At 34.3% G+C, this 18,477-nt stretch overlaps 1 protein-coding gene across 1 annotated transcript in view; it reads left to right on the top strand.

Annotated features, from left to right (window-relative positions):
* The window catches only part of klhl4 (kelch-like family member 4), a 110,188-nt gene extending 92,408 nt beyond the window's left edge, over positions 1-17,780 (top strand). Inside the window, exons 10-11 of the mRNA XM_006632632.3 lie at positions 12,910-13,081; positions 13,691-17,780. Of these exons, the coding sequence (XP_006632695.1) occupies positions 12,910-13,081; positions 13,691-13,750 (232 nt within the window). The 3' untranslated portion in view covers positions 13,751-17,780. The remainder of the gene's footprint in view (positions 1-12,909; positions 13,082-13,690) is intronic.
* Positions 17,781-18,477: the final 697 nt, after the last annotated feature.

The raw sequence follows: 18,477 nt of genomic DNA, 5'->3' as shown, positions 1-18,477 counted from the left end.
GATAAAATGCTTTTCTAAAAATTGTAGCTGAAACACTTAGATATCAATGCTCTTGGTATAATGCAATTTGAGTTGTATGATGCATTGGTATATCACTTTGCATAACAAAGGATTCTAAATCACTTCACATACAGGAGGGGAACTACAGATGCAGCCATTCAAAGTGCGCGGTACAGACACGTACCGGAGGTAATTGGCTACGGCGTCGCGCATTGTGACGCAAGATGACGCACGGTACCGCGGTACGTGATTGGTTGACTGACAGGGGCACTCGTGGTCCGTTGGTCTGTCGTAGAAAGATTTACAGTAAACGTCTTTACTGTGCCCGTTGTTGTATTGAATATTCATATGGAATTTTACCACTGAAGGGCAATCTTAGTAGCTGAGCATGAAAAGAATAGGAGCATACCGTAACGCGTGTGAAGGCCATAAACAATATTAATTTTGGAACATAAACATACAGTACATGGCTGGTCTTGGTACTTTAAAGAAGAAATACACACCAGTATTCCATTTCTCCTTAAACATTTTAAGCATCGAAGTCTTTAACTAAAGAGATACCAGAGTCAACAAACATACTTTTAGAATTTGATTAAAAGGGAATATAATATGGAATCGCGTATCTAAAGAAATTAATAGCGATATAATTATATTCATGTACCGCAACACAAGAATAGTACACACTGTACATTGTCTGTCGATAATGTTTCTGTAGTGCTTTTTCAGCACTCTACATGTGACCTTGCCGGTGGCGCTGTGGGTTAGGTTCCTGACTCGCATGTCACACAGTCTGTGATCGAATCTCCCTGGAACTATGACTTTTTTTTTTCCCTTGGTCAGAGATTAAATAAAACCTCACTCGCACCAAACAAATTTATATTTCTAAATATCACAACATGATCGAATTTAAGTCTTTTTAATAACAATGAATAGTCACCTATGCGTTACAAAATAAACATTTATATTGATTTGAATCGTGTTTTGATTTAAATCATAAACGCGTGTTTAAATATTTGTGTTTAAAGGCGATATATAAAAGCACTGATTCTTATGGAATGTGTTCCGCTGGGGATTCAAAAAAAATATTTTTTCTAATCGCATATCTAAGGAAAAAAGCAGTATAACTTTGTTCATGCACATCATTATATCTCATTTTGTATTTCTATAAAAAAATAGTTTGCCCAGCCACTATTGTTGTTATTGTTTTTATCCTGTAAAGCGCTTTGAGGAGCACAGCTTTCTCACCACTCAGATTACTTTTTGATACCATCCTTACACAAAGCAGAAACTTCTTGTATTTTCCGATGATATACAAGTGGAAAGATTACAGATTTTAATCGTCTTTTTTCTGAACCAGGGAAAATCTGATCATGTTTCTCTATAACAATAATAAAAAACTTTATTTTACATATCACCTTTAAAAGTGGCATCTCAAAACAATACAGTAGATGTAAACCACAGATTACAAAGTAAATACCCAGACAAACGCAAACACATTTTTAATAAAATGCTTTCATTCATTCAGCAGAGAGAGAGCGTAAAACCTGGATGTAACAGCTGTTCCTTTTTCTGCTCACTCTCTGGATAAACGTCTCGCCTGTCCTGTTCTTTGTTTTCCTAATTTGCCGATTATGCCTGCAGCGATCCACTCCTACCCTCACACCTAATTTTAAATTTCTTTGCGCGGTCCATTGTGCAATTAACCCTTGTTTGTGCTGTCCTTAAGGTGATATCACATAAAGGTGATATGTAAAATAATGTTTTTTTATTATTGTTATAGAGAAACATGATCAGATTTTCCCCGGTTCAGAAAAAAGATCTAAAGTATACTAGTTAAGAAAAATAAATCTAAACGGGGAGAAAGCTAAGCTGAAAGTTTATTAAGATACTTAGAAGACAAAGATATCAATTTATTTTAGTTAAATTTTATATATCACCTTTAAAAGTGGAATCTCAAAGCAAAGTAAATACCCAACACTGATTGTACCCATCTGTCATGCTAATAAAACACCTTGAATTGAATTGAATTGGGGGGGGGGCGAGCGAGATAATCAGGACGTAAGGCAAATAAAATACACTCCACAGACATATCATAAAACGTTTGCACATATAGTTAAGTTATTACTTGGTTTTCAAAATGCAATGAAATACAATATTGTTGTTGTTGCTGTTCTTGTTGTTTTTATCCTGTAAAGCGTTTTGAGAAGCCACCTTTAAAGGCGATATATACTGTAAAAGCGCTGATTCTTAATTTGGGTGTCTCCTCTTGCCGGAAAGCTCTAAATTGCATTTTGAGTGTCGGAGTTTAAATAATTTTCGGTGTTGGAAATTATGAAACGCTCTGTTAAAAGCAAGGGCGTTTTTGTGTCCGTTACAGTAAAAGAAAATGCCTGACAGAGTAGGGCTTGGACAGATTCCAAGTGCATTTTTGCAATCAGCCTTATTTATGGGTTACAATTTAAAAAAAGTCAAACACCGCGCTCAAAATGCAATTTAGAGCTTTCTGGCAAGAGGAGACACCCAAATTAATAATGTAAAATGCCACTGTTTGTGCATGAACAGGGTTATACTGCTATTCCCTTAGATACCCGATTAAAAAAAATATAAAAAATTTACTGAATCAAGTAACAGGTTTATTCCATACTGAAAAAAAAGAAGAAAGAAAAACACATTCCATAAGAATTGACTGAACTCCGCTCTGTACCACGTAATGATCCCCCCAGAGTCTCTGGGTTATTTGGGTTTTTTGACAGAGGGTAAAAAACTCTCTCTCTCCCTGTGTATTGACTGTTTTTTTGTGCTGTCCTTTGACAAAACAAGGTTCGATGTGAATCGAGACCTGTTTTTCTAGCTTTTAAAGTCGTGCGATGTGTAAGCCACAATTCAAATAGAGAAAAAAGAGCTGACTGACAAGATTTAAGATGTGGCTGTCAATGTTGGATTAAAAAAAACACATTACCCGACGTTTGTTGCATTGCTTGAAAAATAACTTTATTTCGAGAGACTGGATAAGTAATTCAAGTGTTTTTTTTAACTTCCTGAAAAACAACTAATAATTTAACTATATGTGCAAACATTTTATGATATGTCGCCGTTGTGAATGTCTGTGGACGTGTGCTGGCTAGACAGGAGGCTCTACTGTACACAGAGAGGGGCGGGAGGAGGGGACAAGCCGATACATACTCTCAGAGTTTGATTAATAGGGAATATAATACAAAAATATAGTACTAAAAATAAGATACACTCTACAGACATTCACAACGGCGACTGTCAGAAGATAGGACACAGCGGCCCAGACACCCGATGAATGGAAAAGGGGCACTTTACTGTTCTGTATGGCTAATACTAAAGCCAATACTTCAATACTTTAATATTCTTTTCTGTATGTTTAACAATAGTGGGTACTGGCCTAATTCATCCCTGCTCCCGTTGTTAGGTGTTAATGTGTTGTTAAGTGTGAATTTGTACCTGTTTTGCTGAGGTCTGTCTTTTTTTCTGGAAAACCATAATCCATGTCCAGATTGACTGTCAGCGCCCAGGTCTGACAGTGCTGCTCCAGCAGTGCCAGGTTCTGGCACAGCCTCAGCTCTGTGGGCGACAGCAGGACCAGGTCGTCTGCAAAGAGCAGGAACTCGATTTCCATAATTAATGCAGATCAGTAAATCAAGGGACAAAACAATTATTGCGGCCGGGTCCTCAATGGGCTTTGACGTGCTAATGCGTTGGTTTAACACGGGTTTGGCAAGCCTCTAATGTCTCCCAACTTCGGCAAAGGCACCTGTGTGGAGACTTTTCGGCAGCAGCGGGAGCAGTACGACGCATTACTGGGGAAGATTGGGAGGCTAGAGACACTCCTGAAAATGCAGACTTTTGTCAATGGAAACCGGTGTGTGTGTCTCTCTCTGCTGGATGTATAAAAGCATTTTATTAAAAACGCGTTTGCATTTGTCTGGTATTTACTTTGGTCCCTTTTAACTGTTTTTCCATCTTCTTTATTGCTTTGAGATGCCACTTTTAAAGGTGATATGTAAAATAATGTCTTTTATTATTGTTATAGAGAAACATGATTAGATTTTCCCCGGTTCAGAAAAAAAAGATCTAAAGTGCTACACCTAACTTTCTAAATTCGATGTATTTAAAGCAGTGAACTACTGTAGGTGTAACATAACATTCAGAAATACAATCGAGAATAGTTTTGTGGTGTTTGTATAGATGAAACATTCCTAAAACGTATAACGTAACAAAATTAAAGACGATTAAAATCTGTAATCTTTCCACTTGTACTGTATGTCATTGGAAAATACAAGAAGTTTCTGCTTTGTGTAAGGATGGTATCAAAAAGTAATCTAAGTGGTGAGAAAGCTGTGCTCAATGTATTTAAGGGACTTAAAAGGGACTTAAAAGTAAAAGGAGGTGCTTCATATTGCTTGACTAATTTTAAAAACTAAGTTATAAATGCAGACGCTCCCTCAGTGCCACGCCGGGTGTAAATATCTAAATATACATTCGTCCCGGGCAGAGGCCGAAGAGTGCCCGGCTGGGGTGCGCGGGGAAGAGCATGACAGGAGTGAAAGTGGTCAGGGCGGGGTTTAGGAAGGCGTACAGTCTGGGAGGTATAGATTACACTTTTCTAAAACGTATTTGAAAAATAAAAACGATCACAATCTAATCCTTCCACTTTTGATCCCAAAATCCCATGAAAAATAAATCTAAACGGGTAGAAAGCTATGATGAAAGTTTATTAAGATACTTAGAAGACAAAGATACTGTATCAATTTATGTTGCATTAGTCTGATTATGATAAAAAAAACACATATAATTAAACACGCGTTTGCGATTTAAATCAAAACACGATTTAAATCAATATAAATGTTTATATTGTAACGCATACTGCCCATCCTCCATTTCTCTATAAAAATTTACTCTATTACAAATTTACAATTTGTTGATAATAGAAATGTTAGGTTCTTTAAAGCTCTGTGATATTTGACCCACCCAGGCAGCAAAAAATCAGCTGCACTGGTAAGATGCGACACCGAAGATATGATTAATAACCTTTTAAATCTGAAGGGAGATCTGAAGGGATCCCCCCCCACACACACACACAATAGAAGCAGGAAGTGGACGCAGGGACAGTTATCAGAAGGGAAGAAGGCAACTATTCATTGCTATCAAAAATGACTTAGAATCGATCATGTTGTGATATTTTGAAATATAAAAGTCAATTGATTGTCCATAATATTGCTATTCTATTTTTTCGAAGAAATGTTTGTTAAAAGAAAAGTCCAGCATCAGCTGGATTTAAACACACAACCCGTGAGTTGGTAATCGGGCACGTAGACCAGTGGGCTACAAGGGAAGTCGCATGAAGAGAGAGGCGAAACAGCCCTACACAGCCCTGTCGCAGTACACGAATATAAGCATATCGTTATTAATTTCTTTAGATACGCAATTCCATATTATATTCCCTTTTAATCAAATTCTAAAAGTATGCTTGTTGACTCTGGTATCACGTTAGTTAAAGACTTTGATGCTTAAAATGTTTAGGGAGAAATGGAATACTGGTGTGTATGTTTTCTTTAAAGTACCAAGACCAGCCATGGCCTTCACACGCGTTGCAGTATGCTCCTATTCTTTTTATGCTCAGGCACTAAGATTTCCCTTCAGTGGTAAAATTCCATTTAAATATTCAATACTTAAACGGGCACAGTTAAGACATTAAATATACATATACATACTGTAAACAGTACAGTTTGCATACGGTAATATGTTTATGTTCCTAAATCAATCTCTTTTATGAGCATGTGAAAGGCATGGTGAATTGATTCTCAAAAATTACTGTACTTTGCATGATTGGAAACAAATGCGTGATTGCGAAATGCTGTGGTGTTACTTTTACAAAGACGGTCAATGAAAAAAATAATGTGGACCAGGGCAATACTTTGAGTTTACACTTACAGCTTGTCCAAGGTCATTCATTATTAATACTATTAGTAATATCTTCGTTAAAGACTTTGATGGCGACAGCTCAAACATGATAGGTTGAACTTTATAAGCTCCACCTTGCGGAAATTCCGGATACTATTATTTTGCTTGCCGTATTATAGGAGAATTTACGGTAACTAGCAGTATTTACTGGTAACTCGCGGTAGACTGCGTACAGCGCACCGGAAAATAATGCGGTATCGCCCACGCATTTTGAATGGCTGCATCTGTACGTCATCCACCACTAAAGCATCCACATAAAGATCCAGCCGTTAGAATGCACGATGAATAATGCAGTATAAATGCTTTATACATACAGATACCACATTGCAATGCAGTTTTTAAAAATATTCTGTTGCAGGATTGCATTACTTTGTAAATACCGCCAGATGGCACAGTAAATGCTAATGTGGCATGTGGAGGTATTTGAGGTGTCACCTGAAAACATGTGGATTCAAATCCTGGTCAATGCTCAGCTCAATATTTCCAATTATAGATTTTAAGTTGTGTACTGTTTCTACTTTGATTAATTTTATACTGTATATTACTGAATGGTGATTATTAAAAAGAAAGTAGGTCTGTTTTCTAGAAACAAAAATTAGTCATCCAGATCTATAAAAAATAGTTTGTTATGATAGCTTGTTGTGAATGCAATGTTTTTTTCAGGTTAACATCCTCATTAAAATTATCTGTATTTATCTATATTTTTCTATGTAATCTATATTTAATGTTTAATATTTAACATTTCCAGACATTTCTAACATACCTACAGTGTATATATATATAGTACTGTTTATACTGTATACAGTATATTTTATACAATAGATAAAACTTTCAACATTATTGACAGGTGCACTGTCTGTTCTTCAGGCTGTTACAGGAAATACACACTATATTATTATTATTATTATTATTATTATTATTATTATTATTATTGTTGTTGTTGTTGTGAGATTGTAAGACAGTTTCTACAGAGAGAAAGACACTGCCCTGCTTTTTATCTATCACTTAAAAAGAACACGTGTAATTCAATATTTATTTTAGCATGAGAGTGTATTCTCCCCAAGGGGTGAAAAGGTGAGAAAATGCTGTAATGTACAGTGTTATACAGTACAGTGTCATATTAATGTTAACAATCTAATATCTATTAGATTTTTTTAATAATGTTGCACTCCCCTCTTGAGTTAAATTGTTTTACAATTTGACAATTTAAGACAGAACAAACATATTTGTGAAATTACATTCCTGAATGTGCCCCACTGTGTTCTATAATCTCCAGGAGAATGAAAAAGTCTATTAAAAAATAATTACAACTTTGATCAGTCAGCCCCTCCTCCCAGAACCTGTTAATTGCTATGAGTTCTTGCTCTGTGTTATGTTTTGATGTCTTCTGAATACATGATATAATATACAAATATAGAAATATACAAATATACAAATATATGTCATGATTGTTACACTAGAGTGAAACTTGACATAATTTGTTGCAGTTATGATTTTATACAGTTTATTTTTTATTTTTTACTTGTGGTATTGGACTCATGGCTGTGAAGTTCATAGCCTCACCTTATCTTGTAAATGTGCTCATCTGTGCGACACTGCACCCTTTGTAATAACTGCAAAGTTAATGCCTACAGGTTCCTTTCTCAATCTGTCCAGTGGTTGGGAAATTGGGGCTGAAGTTACTGTCTCTCCCTTCCTCAGTTTAATATCAGATGGGTCCCCAGTACCAGTGAGTATTGGGAATGTGTACTGAAGACAGAGTGAAAATAAAAGCCCACACCCTGTCCCCCCCACTATGAGGAAATAATTCGCCACCAAGTCACAAATCACTCACTCCATTGCTACAGTGCAATAGAAAAGTTAGAATGAAATCTTGTTTTGTTGTTCTTGCGTAATGTACACTCGCAAATCAGGTAAAACTGATGTAATTTAATTGTATTAACCACTAAGAAGAAACAAAGGTCAGCAAACATGTAAAATGTAAAATGTAGAATATTAATTTAATAATTTTAAAATTTACATAGTAGCATTAAAATGTTGTATTCAAAACTAAATGCGTATACACATTCAGTAAACAATTCAATCTGTTCTGGACAGATTTAAATTCCCTTGCTCCTTCTTTGCATCCTGGAGATCGTGAGAGAAATTCTTTATTATGTCCAGGGCACAAACTGTTAAAAAGGTAACTGTGATCAAACCCAGACGCTATTCTGTGATATTGCTCTAACACTGAGCCACCAATGCCTTATAATTATTCTTAAATTAATATTATCGGTGATGTTATGACATTATTACAGTATACTTTGGCTATTTTTATTTTTACCTACCAAAATCACCCTTTAGTTACAGTACATGATCATATTCCCTATTAAGTGGATTTTAAAAAGTACTACAGCTTTTCATACAACAATCAAAACAGCAGGTATTCTTAGAAAAGGTTAAAATATAATACCTTTTTTTATAAAGTATATATACTCTATATACTGTATTTACCAAATGTATTTCAAAAGTTTGCTGACATAACTGTAGTAAGTAGTATACAAGTAGCCATATCACCCCGCAGCTCTCAACTGGCTACTCACTGAAGCAAAGCAGGGTTGAGCCTGGTCACTACGTCGATGGGAGACCTCCTGGGAAACTATGGTTGCTGCTATAAGTGGTGTTAGTGGGACCAGTGGGGGGTTCCCACCCTGCCCACCCTCCAGTCTGTGTGGACCCTAATGCTCTGGTATCGTGGTGGGGACACAATATTGTAGTGTCCCCACCACGATGAAACTCATCTTTCAGATGAGACGTTAAACCGAGATCCTGACTCTCCGTGGTCATTAAAGACTCCGGGCATTTCTCGATAAGAGTAGGGAGTTTCTCTGTGTCCAGGTCAAATTTCCCCCCTTGGCCTTTACCGTGGCCTCCAAATGCAAATGCATGATTGGCTTGCTTTTGCACAGCAATGGACTGGCGCACCATCCTGGGTGTACCCTGTCTTGCGCTTGTTGCTTGCCAGGTAGGCTCCGGCTTCCCATGACACCGTACGGTATAAAGCGGTTAGTCAAATGACATGGCAAGTAGTATACAGTAAGTGACAGAGTTAAAGAATTTGACGAATGAAGAAGGTAGAATACTATTGTGTACTTTATTTTTAAATTTTTTAGCTACCACAACCAGCTACTGTATGTACTGTGCATTAAGTATAATATATTTAAATTAATAAATTAATATTTTTATGATGTTCAGAGATTTTATACTGCATTTCTGTTGTTTTTATTTTTAGCTACCAAAATTTCCCTTTAGTTACATAATTCCATTTTACCATGCCATATTAAGTGGATTTAAAGTTTTATAGTAGAGAAACATTAAATGAAGAAATAATTTCACTTATACTGTATCTAAAGCACCACAAGTGCCATCTATCGATTGTCTTTGACCACTGAACCACATAGGGAAGCATACTGCATTCATAATGCAGTACGTCTAACGCAGCAATGAAAGTTAGCAGTTGTTCTGAGTGGCTGCATCTGTAGGTGAAATGTAACAGCCATTATGCACCAACAGATCCATGTCACAGTAGATCCAAGGGAGACGTGAAGCATTACTTCACCAACTGAATTGAGGTGGAACTTTAGGGAATACAGATTGTGCATAATTTGAGTGTACTGTAATTCACCAAGCCCAACACTTTTGTTCACTGCTATGTGATCCTTATTGACCAAGTAGTCAGCACCTTGATTAAGTCCTGATTTAAATATTGTAAAAGCAATTACAACATTAATAATAAAATGGAGAGTAAATTTTAATTGGTCACCATTCTCTCTTTATTAACCATTTTTTACATACAATAGTCCCACTATTCTTTCTAATGTCTTGTATTGCAACTCTGCATCACCCCAAATATTGAATTTCACATTATATTTGTGTTACAGTTTTGGTAGCCTAATGACCAGAGACACACATTCATTCATAATTGAACATTCTTTACTTTTAATTTTGATTAATTAGGAAAAAATAGTTATTAAAATTACTATTTTACATTTGTTTTCAATTAAAAGTGCTTTGAGCACTTAGCTCAAAATAAACTTGTGATACATTACTTAAGTTTATCAGTATAATTTAAGTCATGAATTCACAACTGATTTACTTAGAAGAAGAAGACAATTTAAGAAGAACAATATTTCTATGTTAATGCAAGCATCTTTTCTCAATCAAGTCTCCATGCTGGCAGACATGGAAGCCTTATCCTTTCTGATGTTCAGATGGCAACTTTAGATATCAGTTTTTTGTTGTCTGCTGCCAGCAAAATTGATAAATAATTAGATTTTATTATTATAGTTTCCAGGATAATAACATACTGCAATACGTTCTCTCTGATATCACACAGACTTGTTACATTTGCTCAACAGTGTAATCACAGTCTTTCGTTAGAATGTTTTTTATATTTTTTATTGCATAGTAATAACATCAAAGATAATTTCAGTTGTTTTTGCTTTTTTTGCAGTTGAGAAACTATTTTAACAAAATATAATGAGTTATGTTTGAATCAAAGATCTAAATCTAAAGTCTTGAATCTATCCCTACAACATTTCAGTATTGCAGAAACCATTGTAGAATTCCCATCTGGTAGTAAAATTTTAAAACAGAAGATTATTAGTGCTATGGGAAAATAATTATTGCCTTATCTCAGTGTATGTCCAACTGCTTCAAAAATTATCCTAATCAATGTTTCCTTTTAGTTGCCAACCTTTGCAACGTGGACTTTTCACAATCTTTTACATTACTTGATCAATTCACAATTCTTAAGAATGCTGGAAGTATAAAGATGCCTGTTTTTATTGTCTATTTCCTTGTAGTTAAAGTGCAATTAGTATTTTTTCATATTCATACATGTATATTTCAGTTATTTTTAACTAGTATATAACTGATATACAGTATATATCAATACTTGTTTTTTTATTTTTGTTAACATACCATTATATATCTGTATTTACAGATAAGAGGTCAATTGACTATACATTTTTTTTAATTGAAAATAACAAAATATCTGATCTTTAACTAACTTAAATCCCCATGTATTCCTATTAACATTGCTGCTAATACAATTTTTCTAAATGAACAAAACGTGCCTTGCAAAAGTACTCAGACCCTTCCTACCGTGTTCTATTTTGTGAATTTACAAAATTATGCTTACACATTTTTTAAACTTATTTTGATACTTTTTCTATTCCTGAATGCTCAAACTGAAGACTTAGGGTAAGATAAGTTACACTAAATGTCAACAAAAAAGGAAAATGCAAATGGCATACAGCATTCAGACCTAATTTTCAGTATTTGGTGAAAGCACCTTTCACAGCAATTAGATTTGCAAGTCCTTGATTTAGTACACATTTTTCCCATTTGTCTTGTCAGATTTGCTCAGGGTTTCTTGGGGATTGCTGATGAACAACAGTTTTCAAGTCTTTTTGCTGATTCTCAATAGGATTCAAGACAGTACTGGGGTCATTCAAGGATATTCACTTTCTTATTCTTAAGCCACTCCAGTGTAGTTTTAGACTTGTGCTTTGGGTCATTGTCATGCTGAAAGGTGAAATACTGTATATTTCTTTTGGTATTTTTCTAGTACTTTTCTCTGTCCATTTCAGCTTCACTCCTGACATCCTTTCAGTCCTTGCTGATAAGAAGCTGGCCAATAAAAAAATGCTGCCTGGGACATGATATTATTTTCTACCCTTCTCTTAATGTGTGCTTTTTAGTTACTTTATTCCTTAATTGCTTTGAAGGCTCCTTAACCTTCATGGTTTAGTCTTTGTTTGAAATTCACTATATGATCAAAAATCCACACAGAGATAGCATTTTCTTATGAAATCATGGGATTCACTGCTATTTCACACTATTGTTGTCAAGTGCCATGACTGCAAGCTTTAAAGCACAAAATGTGAAATCTGACTTACTGTACGAAATGTGAAACATGATGTATATCGCCATAACTGACTCTGATGTATTTTCTGTTGGACCAGAGAATACATTCTTACCATATGCAATGCAAGGCAACATTTTGATCCTGTACTTTTTGTTATATTATTTGATTATCCTGCTTGACATCTGTCTATGCTTTATATTTATATATCTTGATATACAGAATGACACTACCATCCTTCATAGATCCTGAACTCTACCTGTGTAAAGCATACCCTCTGCTGGAATAAAAGCCACATGAAAAAAAAAAAAATTGTGTTGTGAGAAGCCATCTAGTGGCAGAGTTGTGAAGCTGAAACAGTGGAACAGTGGTTAGCATTGTTGCCCACAGCTCTGCGAACCTGGGTTAATTTCCTGGGGTGCTATCTGTGAGGAGTTTGTACAGTATGTTATCCCTGTGTTCTATTGGGTATCCACTTTGTGCTTTAATTTCCTCCCATGGTCCAAACACATACTGATAAATTAATTGTCTTCTAGGAAAATTGGTACTGGTGTGTGTGTGTTTGTGTGCCTTGCGATGGACTGGCATTCCATCCAGATGTATACTGTCTTGCTTCCATTGCCTGCTGGAAGGGGCATCTTTTAAAGGGAGTGAATACTTTTGCAAAGCACTGTAAATCAGTTACAGAGGAAACTTTGACAATGTAATGAAACAAGTTAAAAGGCTGAAGGTATTAATTATCCTAGTTCTACTTTTGTTTAGAAATATGATTTTGTTAGGCAAGTTGAATTGGAATGAAGCAGTTCTATTTAGGAAACTTTGATTTGTAGCTTTTCTACTGAGCCTTCATATTTGTATCATGAACATCTGCAATTGTCCTGACAAAGTACAGGTGTACACATCTTTAAAGAGACATGTACTCTAATGACTTAAAATTAATAGCTCTATCTGAATGTCTTAAGTATTTGTATAAAAGTGTGAAGTCATAACAGAATCTTGAATTATTATTTTAGGTATGATCCTAAAACAGATGCGTGGACTACTGTGGCACCGTTAAGTGTCCCAAGAGATGCTGTGGGTGTATGCCTATTGGGGGACCGTCTGTATGCAGTTGGTGGATACGATGGACAAACCTATTTGAACACTGTAGAGTCCTATGATGCACAAAATAATGAATGGAATGAGGTACAAAACACAATCAATATCGTTTTTAAATGAATGTTTTAGAAATATAATTGATGATGTTGTTAATACTCTGTTACTCTTTGTAATTCAGCTGATGGAAAGGCCTTTTATTCACATCATGTGTGAAAGAAAATTTTATCCCGATTATAGATTTTATGGTTCCACTGAATCAACATTGTAATTAATTTAGAATTAATATTTAATAGTATAGAGTTTCTTATTTTTGTTTCTGCAAAAATAAAAATATGTAAATGTTCATTATCTATACTCTCACATTAATTTTATTATTTTCAATATTCTTATGCACTTACAGTATACTATGTGTAAATTAGAAACAGTATTTACCACAAATTGATAGTTTATAATATCTTTTCATTTGTCCTGGGAGTGCAAAACTTTAAATATGCAAACATATTACTTGCAAAATAATTTCTGTATGAAATGTAATGTATGTGGTTATCATTAGTAGTGTCGAAGAAAGTTCTGCATTACATACACTGTTCATATTATTGGAATCATTGCAAATATAGCAATCACAGTGTAATTACACAGCTTTTAGGGAGCCTTAATGTAAAGCTTTACTTTCTTTAAATCATGTTTTTATTCCAGGAGGTGCCTCTTAAGATTGGAAGGGCTGGTGCATGCATTGTTGTTGTCAAGCTGCCTTGAGAAATGGAGATTTCTGAAGCAGAAGATTCTTTACGTGATGTGAAGTACCAACACCACTGATGCCATGACCAAGTACAAATTACAGCATTCTGTGCATCTCAAGTAGTCTGATACCTAACTGAGCCACTGTCAAGGGGATTATTTTGATTACATTCTACCATAGAAAACCCAGCTTCTCAGAGCCCTGGAAACCTGACTTAATCAATTTGGTTCTTAGTTTAGATGAATACCTCATAACCTTTCTCAAAGCCAGAATGCCAAGCTTGTACATTCAAAATGTATTTTGTTTGGGGATGAATTTTTTAAAACATTGTATTAAACAAATATTAAACAACTTGAAACAAGTATTTTTCACCTGGCAACAAAAAATACAACAGACACAGCCTTCAAGAAATTCATATGAATTAAGCTTATTTTCAAATGTAGTATATTTTTTAAATGTGTGGCTAGTAGAACTGGTCTCTGATTTAACTAAATAATTATCATAATTTTTTTTTTTTAAATTCAGGAAACAAACATAGCACCTGCAGATAGTAAGTGGGGTTCATAGTGCTCTGAAGGGTCAGTCGTGGTGTGTAATGTTTTGAGGAGTTATCCTGTCCTGTAGGATTTTAGTTGGCTCCTGGTACAGCATCTCTATGTGAAGACATATAGGCTGACCGAAGATAGCTTACATGCACTTTATGTTCATTCTTATTTATGAGGTAATGGCATACCTGTGATGCCCTATTTCTTTTTCTTCATTTCTGTGGTATTATTGCTCTCTTTGGAAAGATAACCAATGGCATAATGTACAGAACCTCCTCCAGGTGTATTTTCATGGTTTATTCATGAACTGTTCCATTGTGGGCTATGACTTGTAGCTGATTGCCCACAATGACCCCAAACCACAAAGAGCCAGGGCAACACTACTGTATATTTACAAACATAACAGAATAACAAAACATTCTGGGTGCATCACAAACATACACAATAGAAAGTAGCATTTTAAGCTATTTCTACAGTACCAGTACTTTAAATGTAATTCAGAAGCTTCATCACATTGCTCCTACAGGCCTCATTCACTGAATACAAAATTCAAATATAAAGTCATACAGTATATATCATATTCATATATATGCAGTATAGGTTACCTCACAATTCCCATACTTGACAGTTTGCTCACTTTAGAAATTTGAGAAATGGTATCACATCTTATTTCTAAGGAAAGATCAAGATCAAGCTGGTCTAAAACTAAATTGCCTAGGTGAGACAATGAAGCAATTAACATTTTTGTAAAGATATGATTACACCTTTATTTTTTTATTAAAAATTATTAAAATATCATTTTGAGGATCTGCATAGATTCATAGACACAAATTTACAGTACATATATTTACATATTATATGGTGACGTGCAAAATTATTAATTTCCCTTGCAATTGTTATCCCAATTAGTTGAATAAATAATGATTTATATATAGTTAATACTACAGTATGTCTATTCACAAAATACTCAATTTAGCAAATACACATTAGTATATAAAAACAATTAAAAGTCAGCTTAAACTGCAAAGAAAAATCAAAAATTAAAATGTAATTGACTCACTGTAAATATAAATACTTTGCTAAATGAAACACTTAGTTGTGTGGATTCTGTCTATGTGCAATGATAGTGGTCCACATGATTTCAGAATAAAGACACTTGTCTCTACACTTGTAAAGTCCGTCAGTCACGTAGTGAACATCAGGGAAAGATTCAACCAAGACTACAAAACTTTCTAAACAACTCAATGATAAAGTTGTAGAACTGCACAGATCTGGAGAAGGAGCATGGTGAGCACATCATAAAGATCACCCAGCCACTGCCTAGATCAGGACATACCTCCAAAACAAACAAACAGGCAATGAGGACAGTGGTTATGTTGTTAGTTGTTACTGCAATGACAACAGTGACTTTTAAAGAGCTTCTGTGTTCTGTTGTTGAGATGGGAGAAAATAAGTCAGCAATATTCCAATACTAAAAACAAGTTCCCGAATTTGCATATAGTTTGCAATGAAAAAATTTCGTGTTGAAGTAAAGGTATTTACAAAGCACAGCACATCACCCATTTCTTACTCTCAGCCACCCCAATGTGAAAAATTGGCAGAGAAGTATCCAAAATGACTTTTTTGCTGTTTTAATGACATTTGACTTTAACTTAATTCACAAACAAAAGTGTTTATATTGAGCATTCAAGTATTGATTAAAAAAAATAAAGTTTACAAATGTGTACACATCATTAGTTACTGAACAATATAGGGCACTGCTGGAAGAGTGTTAATACTTTTAAAAGGCACTGTATTGAAGCATTTTAACCATATAGTGGTACATTATTCTGTAAAGGAAAATGCAGTGCTTTATTATGCAGAGGAAAAAATACAGATATACAGGATTTTGGTCACTTTTGTTACTTTATTGCCATTTTGAGTTTCTGTCACTTAATTTTGAAGTATTATAATTAATTAATACAAAAAGTCCTAAAACAGTTATTAAATAAATTAGTTCCTGTTTTATTTTTTCATTGTGTGGAGGTTTACATAATGTTTTCTCTTGCCTTTTTTATGCTTTTCTGCTTCTCAACATGTTCTTATAATACTTAAGTTTCACAAAATAATATAACAATAAATTAAGAAGAAAATATTAATAGCAGCCATATTAAGGACATATTAATAGCAGCCATTTAGTGCTATATCTTGACTAGCATATGTATAACATGTTTAAAAACTATTCCAGAATGATATTCTCAAAAGCTGATCTGGAATCTTAAGACAACTGCGGAAACTAAGACTTAGGCAATTAAGTTTTGCGATTTGTGATTGGGCAATTGCAAGACTCTTGATGTGTAATAAGAATTAACAGAATTATCTCAAATGGGAAATGGAGGTACACTAGGCTGTCTTAAATATGTCAACTGTACCAAAGAGTTACTGAAGAGTGGTGTTTGTATGTGAAGGGAGAAAGGCTGTAGAATTTGAGGAGGGACCTATATTCTTCTCTGCAGTATATTTAGAATTGAAATAATTTTAACAAAAGGTTATTAGGTTTTCCTTTTTCTTCTAACTACATATGAAGTTTACAGTAATTAGCTGCACTGAAATGTGTTAAATGGGTTTTTATTACTGAACAACACAATTTCAATAAACACTGTGAATATTTGTATGAGCTTACCACAGACATAATGGTAATGGGATTCTTGTATAACAGAGTATTACTTGATTTCACTTTTAACAATGTAACAAAACCATAACAAGAAGAAGTTCATGTGCAAACTACTTTTGAAAACAGTTTCTTTTTTTTGAAAGAAAGTTACTTATATGACATAACAGAAAACCTTTTAAAATAGACAAAATAATATGACTGTTTTTAAATTATTAATTCTAATATTTTTTAATTATTGAAATATTACATTGAAGCTGTTTTCAAATTTTCATCACACAGCTGGTTGCTGAGTTACACCAAAGTCATTAGCACATAAGGTGTTAGGATATTAGTCTTGTATTTCATAGCTAGACAACATTTACTCAATGGTGAATATACAAATATATCATATTGATATTTTGCATTATTGTAAAGTTCTTTCCAAGTCTGCCAACAACCGCAGTCATGTATATAATCTCATTCTTAAATTGCTTGAAAACTTTGTATGTGTATTATAATATTGATATTTGTTTTATTACGCATGCTACAATGGTTTACATTCATTTATATTTGTATCATATTTTGCTAAATTCACTGCTCATCACTCAAAAATGTAATATTCTCATTCTGGGTATTACATATCAATGCGCCAACATTTAACTGCAAGGATTAAAGTCTGTTTATGAAGAATTGACAGTAACAGATATGCATTGCAAGACTGGTCAAATGGAATGAATCCTGATTCATAAATAGATTTCATAATGTGTCATTAGTTTATGACTTTAAGAAGTTGTATCACTGCTTGTTTCAACATAAATTAAAATCATGTAAATCCATAAATTTGCAACATCCATTAAAGATTCAAGAATATTTATATTTGTAATGATAATTTTTCTTCTTTCAATATTCTATATGGCATGCAAATCAAGGAATAAATCTTCAACAGTATATTGTTGTTGCTTGTTAACAAATATTATTTTCTGGATTTTAATCCAGAGATGGCTGTTTGATTGTTGTCTCTAAAATTGTTTCTTAAAAGGTGGTTTTGCTTCATGTGACTACATCTAATGATTTATAACTGGCATGTTTGTTGACTATTTTCTAACAGAAGCAACACAGGGGTAGAGAACCTGCAGGTGTTGTGCTTGCACTACACTCATGGCCTGCCAATTTTTAGTGCAGAGGTAGATATTTGATTTCCACAGCACAGACAAAACATCATAGTGAAAGTTATGTTTGGATTTTGAAGGTCTGAAAACACAGGAGAGTAAAAGAACAGAAAGAAGGAACTCATGCAAAATGTGTCGAATATTTTCTACACTTTAAACAGCATCCACAGTTAAGTCTAATAAGGGAATGCATAAAGGCTGAACTAAGAGGCTGGAGTTTTTTTCTTTATAATGCTGTATCCCAGAGACACAGATCTACTCAATCCCTCTTTTCACAGATAAAAAAAACATTTTTTAGGTTTGCAGAAAGACAGAAAATCAAATGTGGCTGTACTCTGATCTATCAGATTCTATCAATATTCAACTTAAGATCATGTTTCTGCCTTGAAAGTTCTGCG

Source organism: Lepisosteus oculatus, chromosome 8 (assembly GCF_040954835.1).
Source record: "Lepisosteus oculatus isolate fLepOcu1 chromosome 8, fLepOcu1.hap2, whole genome shotgun sequence".
NCBI lineage: Eukaryota > Metazoa > Chordata > Actinopteri > Semionotiformes > Lepisosteidae > Lepisosteus > Lepisosteus oculatus.
Note: the sequence above shows the minus strand (reverse complement) of the source record. Positions and strands in the feature narration are given on the sequence as shown.